The sequence below is a fragment of the Salvia hispanica genome, chromosome 6 (assembly GCF_029641045.1).
Source record: "Salvia hispanica isolate PSC_SH4W2 chromosome 6, Shi_PSC_v1, whole genome shotgun sequence".
Lineage (NCBI taxonomy): Eukaryota > Viridiplantae > Streptophyta > Magnoliopsida > Lamiales > Lamiaceae > Salvia > Salvia hispanica.
Genome location: NC_142697.1, coordinates 4,167,563 through 4,190,417, shown reverse-complemented (window position 1 = coordinate 4,190,417; position 22,855 = coordinate 4,167,563). Strand labels below are relative to the sequence as shown.

At 35.5% G+C, this 22,855-nt stretch overlaps 1 protein-coding gene and 1 long non-coding RNA gene across 2 annotated transcripts; one reads left to right on the top strand and one right to left on the bottom strand.

The window, feature by feature from the left end:
• The first annotated feature begins 3,799 nt into the window (after positions 1-3,799).
• LOC125207893 (uncharacterized) lies at positions 3,800-5,816 on the top strand. Its single transcript, XR_007174029.2, has 3 exons — positions 3,800-3,955; positions 4,017-4,100; positions 5,067-5,816. It is a non-coding gene; the product is annotated as an uncharacterized LOC125207893 (long non-coding RNA).
• A 5,738-nt stretch (positions 5,817-11,554) lies between these two features.
• Positions 11,555-15,635, bottom strand: LOC125203768 (peroxisome biogenesis protein 2-like). The gene is made up of 8 exons (XM_048102206.2): positions 15,348-15,635; positions 14,846-14,959; positions 14,591-14,744; positions 12,951-13,087; positions 12,748-12,848; positions 12,510-12,627; positions 11,953-12,119; positions 11,555-11,834 (listed from the first exon to the last, which is right to left on the bottom strand). The coding sequence occupies exons 1-8, from the start codon at positions 15,474-15,476 to the stop codon at positions 11,711-11,713; spliced, it is 1,044 nt and encodes a 347-aa protein (XP_047958163.1). The 5' UTR covers positions 15,477-15,635; the 3' UTR covers positions 11,555-11,710.
• Between the last annotated feature and the right edge of the window lie 7,220 nt (positions 15,636-22,855).

Here is a 22,855-nt window from a genome sequence, read left to right as displayed (position 1 = left end):
GTGGAAGAAAGTTAGTCGAACATGAGTCTCACTTGTATATATTGGTTTTAAATAATATATGTGTAAAATGGGTTATTAAAATGTGAGGTCTCTTTACCATTTATAGGAATTATGAATCGAAAATTCTATTGCGAACCAAAATGGAAAAACGGTACTCCTATTCACGGGACGGAAAGAGTAGTACTATCATACAAGTATTTTTCATTTCAATCTACAATGTAGATAACTCCATTTCAATCTCATTTTCGGACGAAACTCAAAATGTTAAAAATAACTAAGATAAAAATCAAAACTTCAAAACTACTTGTCTAAAATTTAAACAGCTAATAATTAAATAAAAAACTAAAAATAAATCATAAAAATTAGTTGCATTATTGAATTTCGTTCTAACATTATTATTGAAATTTATAAATGCAAATAAATATATACCAGTAAACTATAGTGTATATTGCACGAAATTGTAATCAATTTTTTTTATATGGGATATCACATTATCCACTGCTATATAATATGAATTGTTAAATACTAGTGTGACTAAAACGCATGGCATTCTTTGGAGTTGCTACACAAATAAACTTATTCACCTAGAATCATTATCGTATATGGGTAGTCACACTTCAGGTTCGTTTGCACTATTTTGTACTCCCCATCACAAACTTATCAAACATACTTTTTTGAAGTTAAATAACTTTTTACTTCTTTTCAAAAGTCAATTATTTAAATTATATTACTCCCTTGTTTCAATTTTCGTCCATTTATAAAAATTTGTCACCTTTCATTGTTACCATTTTTGACAGTGAATCTCACATTCCACTAACTCACTTTCATTCACATTTTATTATAAAACTAATATATAAAAATAGGACTCACATGCTGATACAGCCACTGGATACAGTGCAACAGTAGCTGCCTCGTCAAGAGCAGCCGGAAGACGATCATGGTTCGCCGGAGGCTGAAGTGTGAGAGGTAGTGGAGGAGCAGCCGGAAGAGGATCCTGGTTCGCCGGAGGTCTAGCCATCCATCGCAACCACGAAGCCAAAGAGGAACGTATGCCAACCCAATAGACTTGGCGATTATGTTCCCAAATAAGTCTTTCATTTTTATTGTCTTTTTGGTTTAGTAATTCTTTTTGGATATTACTCCCTCCGTCCCAAGATAAGTGACCTGTATTTCTTTTTGGGGTGTCCCACTATAAGTGACCTATTTCCATTTTTAGCAAAAAGTCATCTCTCTTACTTTATTCTCCACCTACTTTATTCTCTCTTCTCTCCTCTACTTTTCCCTTTCCCATACTTTACACTCTCCACTTTAACTTATTTAAATACCATTCCTTAAATCCCGTGCCCAAAAGAAGTAGGTCACTTATCTTGGGACGGAGGGAGTAGTATTTTATTGTTTATTTTCTTTTTTGTTTTATTATATTTCGGATTTTTTTTGTTGGTTCTTTCCCGAAATTAGGGATGTCAGTGTAGCCCGCAACCCGTGGGCTGACCCGAATAGCCCGCCAAATTTATAGGGTTGGGGTTGAACTTTTATAAACCGAAATAAATCACAATGCGACTAGCCCGCATCCGATTAACCCGCAACCCGTTAGGGCCAGACCCGAAAACCAGATGGACTGGCCCGAAAACCCGATAATTTTTTTATTGTTCCAATTTTTACTCCCAATTCGACACTTCATTGATTGATTTTATAATTGTAGATAACTAAAAAAATTAACTTTCAATTTTATATTAAATATATAAATTATATATTGAATTTTTATTAATATAATAATTGATAAATAAACTAAAAACTTTAAATTCACTAAAAAAATGTTTAAATTTTTAAAATACGCATTAAAATTTTACGAAATATCTCAAATATTGGTATTTGACCATGTTTATGATTGAGTTTAAGCATATATCTCAAATTTATCATTATTAAATATTTTACATTTTATGAATATAACTAATTTTCATCTTATTTATGGGATTGATCGCATGTTAATCTTATTGGTAGCAACCCGATTAACCCGTTGGGCTAGCCGGAAACCCGAGCTTTTAGGGTTAGGGTTGAACTTTTATAAGCCGAAAGAAATCACAACCCGACTAGCCCGCACCCGATTGACCCGCAAACCGGATAGGGTTGACCCGAAACCGGTGGGCCGACCCGATTGACATCCCTACCCGGAATGGTTAGGAGAGGTCGAACCAACCCTAGGGTCGTTAGATTATAAATAGGGCACTTGTTCACAGAACTTGACATGAATAAGAATTACTGTCTTTTGCCCAAATACCTTGATACACAAGTTACTCAAGTTACGAACTCTAGGAATACCGCTGCCCGACGGGAATCGATCCTGCGGACAACCGCTCCTAATTCTTCCGCCGACCCTACGAAGGGCGCCAAAATCGTTCTCGACCGCCGCGCGAAGCCACCGGTCGATGTTAGGGGAATTTGACCCCTAACACATGCTACTAACTTTTTCTATAAACATTCTACTCCCCCTCCGTCCACGAAAAAAAAGCACTTTGTGAATGACACAGGTTATAATGTAGAGTTGGTAAAGTGAGAGAGAATGAAAAAAAGTAAGAGAGAAGTAGTGTTAGTGGAATGTGGGGTCCATATTATTAGTAAGAGAAAGAGATAAGTTGTTGAAAACTTTCCTTTTTTCAATGTGTCCTATTTTTTGGGGACAACCAAAAAGGACAAATGTACCCTATTTTTCGTGGACGAAGAGAGTACTAGATTTCTTAAAACTCGTGCCAGACCAAATGGTGACAAATTATTAGGGACAAAGGGAGTATATTATTCTCTTATTCTATTACTTCCTCCCTCCCCCAAAGAGTATGAACAATGAGTTCGGCACGAGCTTTAATAAATGAGGGAAAAAGTACGAGTGAGAGGGAGAAAGGGTAGTGGAAATAATGTTAGTAGAGAGTGGGTTCACATTATTGTAATGGTATAAGTTGTTAATGGTAATAGTATAAGTTCGTAAATAAAATGATGTGTAGGGGCAATATTGTTAGGGTTTGTATACTAGAAATCACGTTTCGAGTGATTGAATACTGTAAAACTCTTATTTTATTTTCCAAGTAATAAAACAGATTATTTTTGTCATAATGTTGTTATGTTTTACATTTAATGGATGTTAATTGCATGTTTAAATGTATAAGTTAACTTAACAAAGTCTAAATCTTTGTTTTAGTAGACCGGTTGTGGGCGGCGTCCACTTTAAGGTAACACGGTCAGTCCTAAACAAAGAAAAAGAAGAATTTCACAACCTAGATGGAATTAGACTATCCATCGTGAAAGGTTGCAATGTCAGTCCGCATATTTCTACGCCTTACTGAAATAAGATGACATTGGTGTGGTATAGCACTGAACGGATCTAACAGCAAGACTTGTCCTTGGGCTATCTACTTGTAACGCCCGCCTTTTCCTTTCTTTCGAGAAACTTTTTTTTTATTTTATTTTATCGTCCTCGTTTTGTTTCGACAATCTATGGGTATGTTTTATCGAAGGATCGACGAATGTTTTGAATCGTGTTGTTGGAATCTCGATGAATGCTATGGATTATGTCGTAGAGAAATTAGAAGTTACTTTCGCGAGTAATTGGAATAACAAAACACCATAGTACTAAAAACAAAATACTACGAATTCATTAATTTTCGTCTTCGACAAGGTAAAAGAGAAAGAAACTCAATTTTTGGGCCTATCACTTTTTGTCTATCTTGTTATAGCCATTTTATTTCTTTTAGTTGGAACAAAAGCCCAAAATCAATTATTTATTTAAAATTTGAACTACTTGGTCAAATACATCCCCAATTGGTTTTTCCCCATATCTCCACTCCCTCAAATCTCTCCAACAAACCAAATCTCCACAAAATTATTATATATCCCTTCTTATAATCTCAGTCATTTATCACCACTGTTCCAAATTTCTTGTGCAACTTCTTCTTTTCCACAAAAGGTATTTCTCTCCTCAATTTCATGAATATTAAGCCTTCGCTTAATTATATTGATTTTTGCAGTCAGTTCCGTGACATTACAGTTTGAAACCAAAGAGTTGTGATCTTGAATACCTTCTGCTTGTGCAAGTTTTCTTCCTTCCAAAGGTATACCCTTTATTCCCTAAATTCTCTGCATAATCACTTTAGTTCACGAGCCTTTGGTGGAATCGTACTTTCCTCCGAAAGTTTCAATCTTAATACTTGCATTGGCCTTCTATTTTACTTCCGACCCCAAGTTCTTTAAAGTTCCAATGTCTGCCCAAAATATTTGAAATCGAACATATTAGAAAATTTAATAAAAGATTTAAATTTGGGGAGAAAGGGGAGGAGACTTACCGGTAACCGAAAGGACTGAGCGGAGGATGCAGTGCTGGATTTTGTGTTAACTTAGAGGTAGAAACGAGAGCGAGGAAGAGTTTGATGCTGGGTGTTCTTGCTGCCATTTTGAATTAAGAAGAAAGAGAGAGCGGGAGGTTTGAGTCAGAGAGGAGGGAGTTGTGCAGAATAGTCGAGAGAGAGAAACTGGTTGCTTGAAGTTGAAATAGAAATAGAGAGATGAGCTGTTTTTTTAGAGAGGCAGACGTGTAGTGTTGAGGAGTCATATAGTATTAATTTTGTTTTATTAAATTCTTTTATATTATAAGCTTTCTTTTGTTCTTTTGTGATAGAGAGATAGTCATAGACTCATAGTTACTGGGAGTATAGGTACTGCCTTTTTATTTCTTTGTTTTGAGTAATTTGAGAAGTAAATGAATGTGGGAAAAGGAGTAGTAGACGTGTACTCATGGGAGTATATTAAGTAGACAGTTTCTTTTTCATTCTTTAATTTTGTTAATTGGGTTGGTATAGTTTATTAACTAATTGGATTTATTTGTATTGGAATTTTACATACTGCCTAGTTTCGGTGATGACTGAGAGTTTTATCTGTTGGGGACTTTTGTGTTTACTTGATGAATCTGTTTTATTACATGAGGACGAAGGATAATTTGAGCGCACACACTTAGGATATTTGCATTGGTAAATTTATTTATTTTACAAAGTCTAATTTTAGCAAATCATATTATTTCAAAGGGTGAACTTTGCACATTATTTGTGGTTGGAGCAGAAAGTGATTGAGGAGCTAAGTGAACGAGGTGAGCTTTCTTTTTAAATAAGGGCAATGCCCTAAGTATATTTTTATATGAAAATGATATGAATATTTGTCATGCCGTGTTTTGTTTTATCTATGGAACCTATCTGCTGTGGCTTTTGCCATCTATGGATAATCGAATTAGGATCTGGCTAGGGAGTGAGTCCCTACTCAGGCTAGTGTACACCAATGGGGATCGTGAGCCGTCTTTTGGGTCGGCCGGTCTAGTGACTTGGAATGTGGCCACATTCCTTGTCATCAATGGATCGGATATGGTAGACATCTATGGGAAAATGACTGCAGTCGAATTTTACAATGGAAATGATTTTAGTGTCTCGGACATTTTTTTTAAGTTAAACCCCGAGAACACTCAATGGTGGCATGATAAATACTTTTTTATAAAATGTTTTCGACATGAGTCCACTGAGTGCATCAAGTACTCAGCCCTGCATTTCTTTTGAAAAATGTGCAAGTTGAGCTGTGACGAGCGCGGTGGGTGTTGAGCATAAAAGTGAAGAAGATAACAAATAAAAGATCTCGAATATATTATGTCTTCACACATAGTATTATTCTTCTCTCGAATGCTTCCGCTGAATGTTGTTTCTTTTATTCCAAGTATTGTTGAGATAATATTCGTTTCGAATTGTTGAATTGATACTCTAATTTTATTCGAGCTATTCCATTTATGTTGAGCTATGGTCGAGTTTCGTTGTTTTCCCCTTTCTTTCCCGCTTCTTTAACCATCCCTAGTCGCGATCAACCGTGTTTTCTATCCTTAGAAAATGCGGGCGTGACACTACTGAAAGGCGAGGTCTTGATAAATATTTATTTCTTAATCAATGTAGGTTAGCATTGAGCGTACGGTATTAATTATGCATTGCTTTGACTTATCAAATGGTGCGGATTTTTCGTAACCCAGTAATCCTGATATATTGGGTAGTGGTGATTAATATCTAGCGGTGCTAGGATTGCTATTATGTTGAATCGTGCGCGGGGTGAGTCTCGTTTGATAATGCCCTCAAGAGGAGCGCGAAATAAGGTTTTATTATTCGGAACCTAGCTAGTTGGAGTTTGATCACTCTATGAATAATAAATAAGCGTTTCATGCTAAGTCCACTCTTGGAATTAAAAAGAAATTAACTAATTAAGTCCATAGCAGACATTAATTAATTAATGGACATTTTTATCTTAAGCGCGGGAAATGAAAGTTAAAACGGATACCCGGATTACTTATAATTTCGGATTTGGATGGGGAGAGTTCAATATTACTTCTGTAGTGGCTGCTCGTAAGCTTATATTAAATTGTGGGTTCAATTTAATTAGTAAAAAGTAAATTGGATGAGCCCATATCCAAAACCTTCCATAGATCCATGTCTGGGCCCAAAAGGAACTTAATATAAATAGGAGAATAAAGGAGATAGAAATCATAATTTGTCTGGGCCCAAAAGGAACTTAATATAAATAGGAGAATAAAGGAGATAGAAATCATAATTTTTACAGCAAAAATTTCGTCCCCCCCCCATATAGAGAAGGGTTCGAATTTTTCCTCTCCTCATAGGAGTAGAACTTCTGTCTTCTTTATTTAAGTCCTAGTATTCTGGTGAGATCAGCCCACACTGATATCAGAGTACAGTTCGGGAACTAGAGAGAAGATCCGTGGTCTAGTATTCAAAGTGTCACGTGGAGAAGCTGCTAGCCATCATCAATTCTTTGGAGAATTAATTAAGTATTTTCTTGCTCTGTAGAAAAGCATGTTTTCGGTTTCAATATTCTTAAAGCATGATTAATTCAAGTTATGAGCATGATATATGTGAGAATTACGCGAATAAATTTTGTCTAAGTAATATGCTAAATAGATCTGATTATTATGTGATTTATTTGCTCGATTAATAATTGTTAAATTACGATAATCCCATGCAAAAACGCTTCCGCTGCCAGTTCCTTCAAATATGTTGTTTGAGTTTTTCAAAATTAGAAAGTTCATACTTTTCAGGAACGGACGAAAAAGGAAACAGTTCATATTCTTTGAGGACGGAAGGAGTAATATTTTTATTTATTTAATACGGAGTATATGATATTTACTACTCCCTCTGCCCCTCTATAGTAGAGGCATTTCTTTTCGGCACGGGATTTAAGAAAAATTGTTTTAAATGAGTAAAGTGAAAGGAGAATAAAGTAGAAAGAAAAAAAAGTTAGAAAGATGAAGAGAGAGTAAAGTACTTTTTGTCAAAAAAGGAAACAACTAACCTACAATGGGGCAACCCAAAAAGGAATATGAGTATTATATTTTCTTTTCATTTAACTCAAATATTTTTGAGTACTCCCTCTGTTCCATTGAAGATGACTATTTTCCTTTTTGGTTTGTTCCAATCAAGATGACTCATTACTAAAAATAGAAACACCACTATTTCTACTGTATTCCCTCTCTGTTACTTTACTCTCTCCACTTAACACATAAAATAAAGTTGCATAAAATCTCGTGCCATAAAAAATGAGTCATCTTTCTTGGAACGGAAGGAATATCTTTTTATCATTTTTTTCAAATTTTTGTCTTTAATAAATCTAAGGATCCATTGTTGTGCACAACAGGACTTATGCTAAATATACACACACAATAATTTAACAGAAAAGGAAAAAGAGAAAAAATGTAAGAAAAAATACTTGCGTTTTTAAGCCTATGTTTCAAGGCACAGCACCGACTGTACACAACATGTGATCCCTTTCGTATCATGGTCTTCTAGTAGACAGTTATGAACGACGTTCACAAAATTACAATAAGTAACACAACCATCTCTTTGTTGAAGAGAAATAGTACTCCCTTCGTCCTTTCATAAGTGAGACATATTCCTTTTTGGGCTATCCCACTATATGTGAAACATTTCTTTTTATGATAAAAAAAAACAACACTTTATATCTGTCTTACTTTATTTTTTCTACTTTTTTTCATTCCTATATTAACCACTAAGAGCATCCGCAGCGGCGGGCGTCCCGACGGAAGTCGGACCGGCGTGCCGGACGTTCGCGCAGGACGTCCGCCATTGTGGTGCCACGACCGACGTCTCATCGGACGTCCCGATTTTTAATTTAAAACAAAGCCTCTATATATACGGCTCGTTGAACTTCATTTCATTCACACCACTTATTTTAACGAGTTTCTCTCTCTTTACTTTCATTTCTCTTTACGAGTGATTCTCTAGTCACGAGTGAGTCACAAACGCCGATGTTTCCCGTTAGAGGTGGGAGAAACACCGGCGGAAGTGCAGCGATGTCCGGGATGATGCCAGGAATGGCGTCGATGATGCCCCAACATCAAATGGCGGGGATGATGCAGGGATACCATAATATGTACCCCCTTGGTGTGCAGGGATAGGTGGGATGATGCCCCAAATGCCCGGGAGGATGCAGGGCATGCCCACCAGCGGCAGGGAGGACAAGGAAGCAGGGGAGAGGGAAGGGCAAGGGCACTACCTCGTCCTTGCTTGCGGGGAACAAGGTGGGGCGAGGGCCGAGGGGGAGGGGGGGGGGGGAGGGGGAGGGGGAGGAAGCTGGCATGATAAAGTGGACCATCTGGAGCATAGAGGAGTGCGTCGCTCTGGCGAAGGCCTGGGTCGGTGTAGTCGAGGATCCCTACATCGGGGCTAACCAGCACTCGACAGAATGTGGTGGCGCATTAGCGAAAGCTACCTCCAATTCAAACCGCCAGGTGGGAAGCCTCACGATGGAGAGCAATGCCGGAAACAGTGGGAGCGGCTGCGGAGGCAGCTCGGCCGATTTACCGGCATCTACCAAAACAACCTCCGCACGACAACTAGCGGCATGTGCGCCGATGATGTGAAGCTTCTGTCTCACCAGCAGTACCCCGATAGTGAATTGGGTTTCGGGGATTTCAAATATTGAGAGGTCTACCTTGTGGTGCAGACTTCCACCATGTTTAGTGCGGGTGTTGAAGCTGGCTGGCTGAAGCGGACGAAGATCAACGCCTCCAGCGAGTACAGCAGCAGTGTCGGTTCCCACGAACTCCCTGACGCCAAGGCAGACTTCCCGACCCCTCAATCGTCTTCCCGCCGCCGTCGCCCGGTTGGGCAAATGACTGCGATGCGGATGGCTAGTGGAAGCGCCAGCGGGTCCCAACAAGGTCCAATCGGAAGCTCCTTCCCTGGTCATTCCCAAGTTCAACCATCTCGCCCGTGTCCAGCTAACGCAAAGCATGCCTGACACCATGGACAAGTGGCATGCAGCGACTGATCCCTTATACAAGATCATGTTGAAGGATGCCATCAATACTATGAGGCGCGATTTGGGGATGCCACCCCTGCCTAGGAGTGGCGCCAGGACTCGCGACGGGGACGACGAGGAGTGAGACGGGGGCCGCATTTGTCGAAGCTTTGGGTTGTTGTTTTTTTTAACTATGTATTCTTTTTAAAAATAATTATGTATGTTTTTTTTAAAAATAAAGTGGTTGCATTTTCTCCGTATTCGTATCGAAATTTTAATTCCGTAAATTATTTAATTCCGTAAAATTTTTAATTTGGTGAATTTGTAAATTTTTATTATTGTGGATGTCCGTCGGGATGTTCTTGGGAATGTCCGTCATTGTATAGTGGGATGTCCTTATGACGTGGCAGGAGGTATTTTTGGAAAGTCCGTCGGAATGTCCACCGGGACATCCGTCCCACTGTAGATGCTCTAAACATCACTACCTAAATACTTGTGCCCATAAAAACTTTAGATTTTTCCACCGCCATTGGGTTGTCCCGCGCCACTCTCCACGATCGTAATTTCAATCCCAGCTTCATCAGCGGCCTCTAGATTTTCTTTCAAATTGCAATTCGACCAAAGGAATCCCCAAAAATGTCGAGATATAAAAGGGGAAGACATCCAAATAAATTTAATTCTCAAGCGTATTTGATTTTTTATAATTTGGGTCTACATTTGAGATGGGTAGTTTGTTGATAATGTTGGAATGAAAATAAGAAGAGAAAAAGATAATAAGAGCAAAAATCTCTTATTATATGAAAATTCGCAAATCTCGATCTCATATTCTAATAGGTCATCGAATTTAATCTCAACCTTCGAAAGGTCAGCGAATTGAGATCCATTTTTTAAATCTAATCCATCCTCTACTAATTGTCATTAAGTATAAAAAATGCAAAAGGTCTTTTTTTTCATTGTTATGTACTCTTTCCGTCACATGTTACTTGAAGCGTTTCTTTTCAGCACGAGATTTAAGAAAGTTATGTTCAGTGAGTTAAATAAATAAAATAAAGTAGATGAGAGAATAAAGTAAGTGAAAATAGAATAAAGTAAAAGAAAGAATAAAGTAGATGTGATTACTTGTTTTATTTTTAGCCAAAAAGGGAAATAATTCAAGTAAAGTGGGACAATCCAAAATGATATACGACTCAAGTAACTTGGGATATATGGATAAGGTGAGTAATATTTGGTTAAAAAGTGACTAAATTCCAAAACGAAGACATAAATAACATCTAAGTACTTCTTTCAATGAGCATTCACAATGGAAGGGTTCTTCCACTCACATCAGCTTTTTATCAAAGGGCCTATCTCCCTGCAATGGAAGGGCCCTCCCATAGGGCCTATCCCTTTCCATTTCATTTCCACATCATCATTATTTTGTTTTAATTTTTTTGCACTTCTATATTTAATATGTTATCAAATTAAATAAATTTATATGCAAAAATATTAATATGCAAATATTGGAAAAAAAAATGAGATACAAATTAAAATAAAAATATTATAGAGTATTTAAAGTGTAGACATTCTGAAATATATATATAAAAAAAAAACTATGTGTAAGGGGCCGATGATGGGCCCTTTCTTCCACAATGGAAGGCCTATCATCAGCCATCACACATTGGCCAAAAGGGAGAGAGAAGGAATGGCCTATCATAGGCCCTTCTTCCGCAATAGTTGGCCGATGGGAGCCGATCGGGAAGGCGTCTCTATCAGCCAACCAGAGTGAATGCTTTATATCCCACTTTTCCCAATTTCCTTGAATTTAACTTATAATTAAATTTATTAAACACTATTATATGTTTTTATATATAATAACATTATAATGTCATAATTTCCTTGAATTTAACTTATAATTGAATTTATTATACACTATTATATATATAATAACATAATAAGTTATGACATGCCAATTTATCATAATTAGAAACTGTAATTGAGTTTAGATTTAATTGAATAATTGAATTGGTCAATTAATTTCATATTAATCAAATGATTTGGGATGTAATTTTATCTTATATTCGATTCGGCATCGATGATTTTGTACACTGTCACTTAAAATAAACCAATTCTGATTTATTGCGTTGACAATCGCCACAGATAGTGTATAAATGAAGTGTTTCTTAATATCCTGCGTTGTCAATGCCTCTGCAATACTTTCATTTGATCAAGACAAGTATTGAAATTGAAAAACTGTGATAGAACATTCTTTGATCAAATTTTCATCAACCAGATGGAGTACTTTTCTTTATAAACGAATCTATACTTCTTAAATTTCAACACCGTACATGATTTTAATTGTGCATCATCATTTCCTTCACCTTGTGCAACTCTTTCAGTGAGTTTCGTTGGAGACAGAGTCCCCATGTCGTTGCATTGCAACAACGGGTTCGCTACACCTGGAGCACCGGAAAGACATGGAAGCAGAGCATCTTGTTCGAAGACAGTAATAGCAATACCTGACAGTAAGATCCACGGTAAGGAGAGGCTTTTCTAAACTAGCTTAAAGATTGGCGTTGGAAACGTCTGAACGTGGACGTGCATAAAGCATTAGACTAGGATACGAAAACGAATTACCTGTGCTGACACGGAAGAGCTAAAAATGGAGTGGTTGGAGTTGCCTGGCAAATGGGGCATAAAGCATCATCCCCTTCCGAGTTTGAAGATATATCTTTTGAGAATGGACGGAGAACTTTCCTGAGGGACGACGAATTGAGAAGTGGAAGAAGCAACAACAACATTTCCTGCACATTACGCCATGTTTATTCCATCATGAGTTGAGCGGATAAAAGAACGAGATAGGACAGATATCCTAGTTAACATTTGAGCAAAGTACAGCAACTTGATAACTAAAATCGCCATGCCAAACAAGTTTGATACAACTAAGTTCACCAAAAAAACTTCGCTGTTTGGATACAAGGGGGGCTAAATCCTAAGAGTAAATTGAAGCAACATGACTAACTCAGCCTGACTTTAAAGGGAAACGGAGTGCACAAAATTCTTATAGAAGTTAGTAAAGTTCCACTAGGAAGGGGAAGCCGGGCGGGATGGAGTGGAAGAGCATATAGCATCTTAACAAAAATGTTACCAAAACTATACTTGCAAGAAATGATGAGAATCATGAGATGATTTACCGAAAATTCATTCCACACCAACTGCCGGTTCATGTACTCAAAGCTCACAGATCGATTCATATTTGGACTTCCATAGACAAGCCTTGCTCGTAAGGCTCTCTCAATAAGACTCCTATACCTGCATAAAGGAAAGACCAATTACTACAAAGATACGATTGTTATTCACATACCAAAGCAGATAAGAGCAAAAATATTTTTTTAACTAAAAAAAAATACAAAGGCTGCATAAGACTGATACCTTCCTGTCAAAAGGAATATGAGAAGGTTTCCAAAGGATGCAGCCTTATAAAATCCTTCTATGCGTTGTAGGAGAAACCAACTCCGACGAGCTAGTGATCTCTGGATAAAGAAGAGATGATTAGAAGTTAGAACACTACTTTACTGCATATCTTGCAACAACTACATAGCACTATAGTATAATCTTGCAGAGAAAAGAAGCACCTGCTCAGTATCACCCCATCTACGGAAAGCAGAAAACGACTGAAGTCGGGCCCAAATATACTGACCACCAACAGTTGCTATACAGTACCATATCTTCTGAGAAACAGTTAATCCTGGCCCCTCCAGCCCCATTCTAACTATAAGAATGCATACAAAAGCATAAGTGTAAAGCTTGGACATTAAAGGTAAAGATCCACAATATAATAACTAATACCAAGGGTATACTGAACATAATTTTATCATTCTCACCATTGTAAGACTTAAATTTATTTCAAAGGCCTCTTCTCTCCAAGACACAAAGGTATAATGTAAAACAGAAACAGAATATGAATTATGTCAAAATGGGAGGAAACCTGGACGGCTGGATCCTTGATAAAGACAATTTCTAAGCCCTTGTTTCAAAGTGGCAAAAGGGTATAAGGCTTAGCTAGCAACTAGAATTTAAACTAGCCAACAAAGCTGCTATTTTACTGCTAATTCACAATTATGCATAAATTAGCATCACAAGGTTTTGCAAAAAGATCATCTTGAAGATATTATTGTAGGAGTTTTGCCCAAAACATAGAAGAAGGGTCTCTGACTCTCTCATAACAAACTTATACTAGTAAACACTACAAAACAGAGAGCCAAAAGATGAAAGTAATAATTTTATATATATTCAAACATATCGGGACAAATGTAAAAAGATAACATGCACACAGATAAGCTTCATTTCTTGAATAATTTCCTGCCCCACTAGCCAAATATTAGGTGTAGGACAATATGGGCATATCTAGGCGGATACTACCAAAGGCACATCTTATTGATTTCCATTTAGTATTTACATATTTTCTCACTCGAGGTATGGGCTTTTTAACACATTTTGTAACAACAAGTGCCAAAACAATTTGGCAGGTATGTATTCTATCTCATATGGTCAAACCACTTCATCTACCCAGTTTGCTTAGACATCTCATGATTCTCATCAGTGGTTCAGAATCAGTAAACAGCCATTTTGAATTGATAAATATGCCATTTTATTTTATCTATACTAAATTTAATTTTTAAACCACTGAATAATTGCAAGATTTTTTCAACTGAGCAAATAGTGCAAAGACAGTGCTAAGATCATCTAGATTAAGTCTTCCAATCTCTTTAGTGATTCTGAAAACAGTACTTTATTGCATATTAAGAGGTCCATAGACACCAGCAACATGCATAGATTTCTGTGATTGCAAGTTACGCAATTTACACTAGGAAACAATGATGTTCATCAAACTTAAATTCATGTTTGACGTTGTAGGACAGAAAGTGCACAAGTAGCATTTGAGTAGAAAAACAAAGAGGAGCATGTAGAGTCAGTTGCAAACATTTAACACTGTACAACTCATGTATGGTCATAATGTCATCCTGCCTTAAAATACTTCAAGTTGTTAATCACCCGAAACTTGCCCGGGCATGAAGTTACTTGTGATTCTTCATTACATAGCACCGTAACTTCTCATAACACAACTGACTTTCTCCAATATCTTGAAGCATTCAGTCACCAGTTTATTGCACATCTTTCATAGGAAGTAAATATACAACCTAAACGCTATATAAGAATGATCAGAACGACAGATTAACTGGCAGAAGAAGAAAACAAGTAAATAACCACTGACCTTTTACCCTTGGCTCAACTGCACGTTCATCCCTATACCTCAAGTTCATGAGAGCATTACCAGGTGTAGGCTTATCAACCCATATCGAAAATCTCCATATTAGAAACTCAAGAAATGCATCGAGTTCAGGCTCGTATTGGAATAGCATTCCTGGCTAACCCCAAAAAAGGGAATGTAAATCAAATGCCTGTGAACTGCCAATTAATTATAAAAGCTTCTGGTCCAAGAAAACATGATTAACAGCATGATGTTTACCTTCAGTAAAGAAAAAACTTTAACCAACTGCTCTTTTAACATAGCCGACATTTCAACGTCAAGCCGTCCAGCATCTACCTGATTAACTCTAGATATTTCAACTGGGATCATCTCCTGTCAGAACAACCACAGAAGCACAATTGCAAAATGAGGGCAAAAGCTAGATGCATCCCACAAGGATGATTTTTATTAACCAGTTTCTACTAAAAACTCAAAAACAACTCAGCCAACATATTCTACCCCTCTCACTAACAATCGAACTAATAAAAATTGAATCTTTCATACAACAATCAAGCCCAATATCTTAAAATTTCAGCTGCTAGGTTGAAGATAGATTAAATATTCAATTTCCCCAAAACAAACAACCGACCAAAAGTGAAAGCGCAATTTCACAATAGAAAAAAAAAGATGCAGAATAATACAAATTTCCCTCAACTCAGCACATGAATTCTATCACACTCCCCTCAAAAATTGAAAAAATAAAAGCAGGAAAATCAATTACCGTGGGAAGAGATTGCCATTGAGGAATTAGCTTCAGATAAGTGTTGAACCACGCATCCTCCGGCGGCGGAGGATTGGCAGAACTTCCGCTGGTAGACGAAGACGACGAAGCTAGGGCTTGCATATCCATGATTGAATTAGCTGGTTCTAAATTTCCTCTTCTTTTTCGAATAATAAATGATGGAATTTGGGAGCTCTGCAGTGGCAAAATCGCTGCTGCTCCTCACCACCACCAGTCCACCACCAAGTTTCTTCTTGCTAAATTTTAGTACAACCCTCACTAATTTATTTCACTCTCCATTCATTATAAACAATTTTAAAAACAACACAAATTATACTCAATGAAATTAATTAAATAAAAAAATTAAAACAATGTTAGTTAAAAATGAAACTCGCGCAACCAATGTTTAAAACTATAAATAGACTAAAATTTTGAAATGGACAAAAATAGTAAAGAGAAATTAATTTTTAAAAATAAAAAAGAATGTAAAATGAACCTATAAAAATACAATTGTAGGAACTTTTTACAATCATAAACTCGTGTCTAAGTCATTAGTGGAATATTTAATTATAAACGAAAGAATAATATGCCATTTTTGCACTTTATTTAGAAATCTTTTTGCTACCTTTCAAGAGGAAGATTTGGTAATTGTTGTCATTATCCCACATTTCAAGATGACATTGGTATTGCGACCTTTAGTAACAAGATAAACTGTTATACATTTACTCGGTGTAGGAATATATTTACGGCGAATTCCTTACAAAATTGATTTATACAACTTTATTTTGTGCGTAAAATGGAGAGAATAACGTAAGAGAAATAAAACAAAATAGAGATAAAATTGTTTCCATTTTTAATAATGAGTCATCTTGATTGGGACAAACCAAAAAGTAAAATGGGTCGGTCATATTCAATGGATGGAGAAGTACCAAAAAGTATTTTTAATTTGTCTTATTACTACTTTTTTCAAAAATAGTTTTTGTTATTTTTCTTTTTCTGCACGTTCTAAGAGCATCCTCATTCGTGCTCTTAGCTAAGAGCACGGAAGTGGGCCCAGACCCACTTTTACTCCTTGTCCTTAGTTAAGAGCACAACACCCACATCCGTGCTCTTAGCTGAGGACAAGCTCAAGGGTCCCACCATTCTATTATTCAATTTATATAAAAACATTTCCACAATATTAAAATGCATTAAAAATATCCGGAATACTATTACAAATTACAAAATAATTAAAATTACATAATTAAAATCCTAAAAAATAAAAATACATAATTAAAATCCTAGAAAATAAAAAAAAAAATACATAATTAAAATCCTAGAAAATAAAAAAAAATACATAATTAAATTCATAAAATTAAAAAGACCCACTACTCGTTGCCGAATTTCGCCCAAATGTGTTTTATTAGGTCTTTTTGTAGCTCAATGTGGGTTCTTATATTGCGCATAGTGTGTCTTGTTTCGATCCTCTCGTTCACCAACGTATGCACACCTCGTCGTGGGGAAGACCTCGCGGTTGAGCTTCCGGCTTCATCCTCGTCGTCAAAGTTAGCTGACATCGATCCTTCGTCAGCTATAATCATGTTGTGCAAGATAATACACGTGTACATAATGTCGGCGATATTCTTAACAAAAAGATACATTTACTAGTTCAAAATTAAAGCCATCACAAAAATCTCTCGAAAATTATTTCTTCATATTCTAGCAACCAGTTCAAAATAAGTTTCTCCAATCCAAATTAGTTTTCTCAACTTGAGATAAAATCAAGGGGAACAATCACTTTGGAAACATGATTTGAGATGCACTTGAATCACCTTGATAACCCTGCAAAGCCAAAAAATAAAATAAATGTATATCTAATTACAAATGAAGAACATAATAAAAATTAAGTAATATATCTTCTTATGAGTGAAAAATATACCTGAGTCAGTAATGAAATAAATGAGAAAGGCTTTCCATGAGCATGTTGAATTGGCATCATATCAGATGATATGCCCTACAAATTTTTACACCAATACAATTATGATATATTTATATATACATATAACCTAATAAATAATTTGTAAGCATACATACCATGTTTTGGTTGCTTGGATTCATGTGGAAATCTACATTCAACATCGGTGTTTGCTCTATGGGAGTCACGCCATGAACTGGCTGCAAATGTTTTCTTCCTTTCAAAGAATTGCTCTTCCTTCGCTTCTCTATAGCACTTTTCATTCGAGAATTTGTCACTCCCTTCGACTTTCTCTTAAGAGGATCAAGAATTTGAGTTGAAGCATGTTGAGGGACATCATTATCCTGATTTCTCATGGTGTTGTTTGTGCTCTTACAAACCGAGGAGACATAATTTCTAATCTCAATATCAAGCTCATGGAGTTTCTTTTTTGCAATTTTAACGGTTTCAACATCATGTCACTTAAGCTCATAACGTCAAAAGATTGACGCATCAACTCCTTTAGATGAAAAGTTCTTGACATTGTCAAATCGAAGGAGCATGAACCACCGTCGTTATGATGAACTTCTCATCTTGCACTTTATGTCCGCCTCTTTAGTATGTATTGCATAGGAATAGCAGTCATATTCAAATGATTATTCATTACCGTCAATGCATGGCAACATAACCATCCTAATAAATCAAATAACGTGCATGTGCATGAGATGATAACATTATTTGAATCAAAACTTACAGAATGCTCTGCATGACCTAATTCCCTCCTCAATGTGTAAGTGTAAACTCCGCCTTCATGCTTAGAACTTGTCACATGCCATGACAATCCTTGAAAATACTCAACTTGAAATTTTTTGAATATCTTCAAAGTATACACTTGTGCCGCTTGCCTAAAATACCACAATCCACACCGATTCTTGGCACCCCTCGAGTACATTCAAAATCATCGGCCACTTGATTATCACGCATCTTTTCTGCTTGCTTCTCATAGTGATTAACAAACTCGGTTAATGTCATTGTCTTACAAGACAAATGTTTGAAAACATTATTCGTGCTTTCACTTCTCTGTGTAGATCTTATGCCGGCCGAAAAACTAGCACGGTTAAATGCGGGGCACCATTTATGACGCAACAAGTACAAATTAAACAACCACTTATTTTCCCCAACATTCCATTCTTCACATAGATCTCTCCAAAGCTGCTCCATCTCATTCTCCATTTCAACTTCATACAAAATTTTATTGAATTTTGCCTTAAATCGAGAATCCGAAAGAAGATGTGAACTATGTTGGGTGGCATTTTTAGAGATTTTCCAAACACATAACCGATGAACACTGTTGGGGAAAACCTTGCCAATAGCATTGGCCATTGCACTATCTTGATCAGTGAAAATTGTTTTAGGTGTCTTGCCCCCCATTGCCTCCATGAACGTCTCAAACACCCAAATAAATGAGGTTATTGTCTCATCTAGCATAAAAGCACAACCAAATAAAACATTCTTCCAATGATTATTAACCCCCACAAAAGGCGCACATACCATGTTATACTTGTTTGTATGATACGTCGTATCAAACACGACAACATCAACAAAACAATCATAATCTATTCATGAAGCACCATCGCACCAAAAAAAATTAATCATTCTATTCTGGTCATCTACCTGGAGTGAGTAGAATAGATTACTACCAGAAGCTTGTAAAGATTGTAAATGTTTCAAGAGGCTTTGACAATCTCCTGCACTTATTAAGTTCATCCTTTTTTATTGTAAAATTTTTTTACAATCCTGAAGAGTAAACCCCACATTTTGTGCTCCCCCCGCTTCATTTTTAGGCAAGAATAAGCAGCTTTTATCCCATAATCCACCATAGTGTTAAGAATGCTTCCCTTCGTTTCCGTAATCTTGCGACATGATCTAATCAAATGCTTATGATTATCATCAACAAAAGGATGATTATGGAAATCACTAAATTCAACCACTTCCCAAACATTTTCTTCGATATAAAATCTAATGCGAGCCGTACACCCACATATTTTTAACGATCTTTCAGTTTTTCTGTCATCTGAGGGGGCAAATTCTGAGTATCCCTCACAACAGCATAGAAACATACATCCCCGAAGCTCATTTTTACGGTTATAGGTTTTCTTACCTTTTCTAATCCCGAATCCCTTGTTGAATGCATATGCATTATACGCCTTGTATGCTTCTTCTTCATTTGCAAATATCATTCCAACTTTGAAAATAAATTCAGTCTCCATGACCCGCATGTATGAATCAGCTGGAATTTCTATCAGAGAAAAAACATGTATAATTAATACTACAAATTTACGGAACCAAAAATCCTGCTATTTGCTAATTAATTCAAATAAAGTTCACTATCTTATCTTTATACTATTAAAATGAAATTATTATATTAATAAAAGAATATCAATATAAAATCAAGAACAAGGAGTATTTTTTAATATCTATTAAATACGTAAACAATAACATATCTCACTAGCTATGTAGTTAAACAAACAAATACGCATATACACCGTATATTATAAAGAAAGATGTATACAGGATATAAAAAGGGAGAAAGACTTACCCATGAAATTCAAAAGGATGGTGGTGGCGATTTCTTCTTTGTATTATTATGAAAAAGAAGGAATGAAAGTTCAGTACATATAAGAATATTTGTTTATTATGAGGAGATATGTTATAAACATAAGAATATTTTATATTATTAGAGAGATACTCCTATGTTATATTCATATATATTAGGCACGCAGATTATTACATTTGGTGATTACCACCATATTTAATAGTTTTGCCCACTTTCCATAATGAATTAATGGATGGCTTGATTTAACCGTTAGTTTAGTGAGTAGGTGTTTAATTGAGGTGGCATGTTATTTCCATTTGTCAAGGATTTATTGGTGAGGTACACCAAGTCATTTTGTCACCTTGGGGTGGATGGACTATAGAATTTTTACTCATAACATAATGTGTGGTTGTTGTGCTTTGGTTGGAACCTTTTCTAACTTTTATTAAAATATTCTATTTCTTTCTCTCTCTATTTTAATATCTACATCCAACCTTTTTTTTCTCCAATTAAACACTTTAATCAATAACTCTTTAAATCTCATGCAGATCAAGAAATGTCATTTTAGTCGAGACAGAGTGAGTAACATTATTTTAGATCTTAATTATGCATATAATAGGTACAGCCATGTATAATAGGTAGTACTCCCTCCGTCCTAAGATATTAGACCTCTATTCCACTTTGGGGTGTCCCAATACACTTGAGTCATTTCTATTTATGGTAAAAATTTACTTTCTACCAACTCCACTTAAACCACTAAACAACTACTCCCTCCGTCCCGGCTAAGATGACACATTGCTTAGCCGGCACGGGATTTTAGGAGTTATTAGTTAAAGTGTTTAATTGGAGAGAGAGAAGGTGAGTGGAAGTATTAAAGTAGAGAGATAAAGAAAGATGAATATTTTAATAGGAGTGAGAAAAAGTGGTTGAGTGTATTAATTGGAGAGAGAAAGTTACCAAAAAAGGAATTGTGTCATCTTAGTTGGGACAAACTAAAAAGAAAAACGTGTCATCTTAAGCGGGACGGAGGGAGTATCTCCTAAATTCTTGTGCCCAAAAAAAAGGAGTCTAATATTTTGTGACGGAGGGAGTACATTTTTTTAGATCTTAATCATGCATATAATAAGTACTACTCCCTTCGTTCCATAGTAATAGAGTCATTTTGCCATTTTGGTACGTTCCGTAGTAATAGAGTCATTTCTCTTTTAGGTAAAAGTCAACACATTTTTCAACACCTACTTTACTCTCTCTTACTTTATTATCTCTTCATCTCTCTACTTTTTTTATTTTCCACTTTACTCTCCCTTTACATAACTCAACTAACACAATTTTTCTTAATTTTCGTGCTAAAAAGAACTGCATCTATTACTATGGAACGGAGAAAGTACTATATAGTACTATTTTATTAAAAACTTGTGTTGTTCCTATTTCCAAAGCTGCATTGATAGTCTTCTGAAAAATAAATATTACTGATATACACATGCATTTAACACTATCAATCTTAAAAAAATGTGATTTTTCATTTCCAAAGTTGCTAATCATATTCTTCTCTCCTTCCTAAGCCATCAACTGAAAACAGAAATTTGAAAAATTAGTAATAGTACTTAAAAACGTTTTAAACTAAAAAATGTAAATTTATAATTCAATAAACAATCCTTTTTTTGTTATTTCTTTTTTTCATTAGTTCGAAAGGATAATGCTTATTTTTTATTTTGTAATACATTTTTCTTTATTTGTAGTATGTCTTTTTTTATTTTGTCAATACATCTCTTTTTTTTGTTATTTTTTTATGTAACATTATAACTACACTCATATTATATTTCGTCCATAAATATATATTCATATGATTTACTCTATATTTTTTATTTTATCATTTAACTGTTAATATATCTTCACTATTTGAAAATTTATGGTCATGTGCTATCTTTATTATTTGAAATTTTATTGTTCCATGCATAGCATAGTTGATAACACTAGTTTGCTAAAATAGAGCACATTTGTCATTATTGGTTGTCAATGAAAAATAAAGCACGTTTAGAAAAAGGAAAGTTTTCAACAACTTCTTCCTTACTTTATTTCTTTCTCTCTTACTAATAATATGGACCCGACATCCACTAACACTACTTTTCTTTTACTTATTTTCCTTCTCTCTTAGTTGGACAATGGCATGAAGCTTTAGTGGCAACGAATCTCCGGACAGATGCAAGGAGCACTTTCTGGTGGATTGGAAGAGGGTTTGGGTCGGTTAAAGCTTTCAAGGTAGCGAATTCCACATTAAATCGTGTCAATCACAATGTGTCTATTTTTCGTGGCTGGAAGGAGTATTAAAGATTGGTATTGATGTTATTAAACTTTAATGATTGCCCTATCTGGAAAACTAAAGGTGGTACTCCCTCCGTTTCTTCATAGTTGAGTCATTTTACCATTTTTGGAAGTTTCTTCATAGTTGAGTCGTTTCGTTATATGGTAACTTTTTCCTCTTTCTTACTTTACTCTCTCTTACTTTATTCTCTCTACTTTATTCACTTTATACTTTATTCTCTCTACCTTTTCTTCTCTCTTAATTTTTTATCTATTTATTTAACACACCCAACATTCATTTCTAAAACTCTGTGCCGAAAAGTTCCGCCTATGAAAAAACGGATGGAGTACATAGCCCACCATATATATCTGAAAGTCAAAAACAATATGATATGGAATAGGAAATATAATGTTTATTTCCATTCTTACAAAATATCAACCACAAGATTTGCACATTAAGAAATATTCTGTACGATAATTGCAAATGAACAATGTAGTAATAATTGTTCTTCAAAATAGTTGTCAAAAATATAAAATCATAAACTTTTCACTAACTGCATTCAATTGCAAATATTTGAAATTTTTTGTTAGGAATATTTCAACGAAAACAAATAAAATTGAAAGGACATTTACTTGGAATAATAAATAATTTTAAACTAATAAAATAATTTGAAAAAT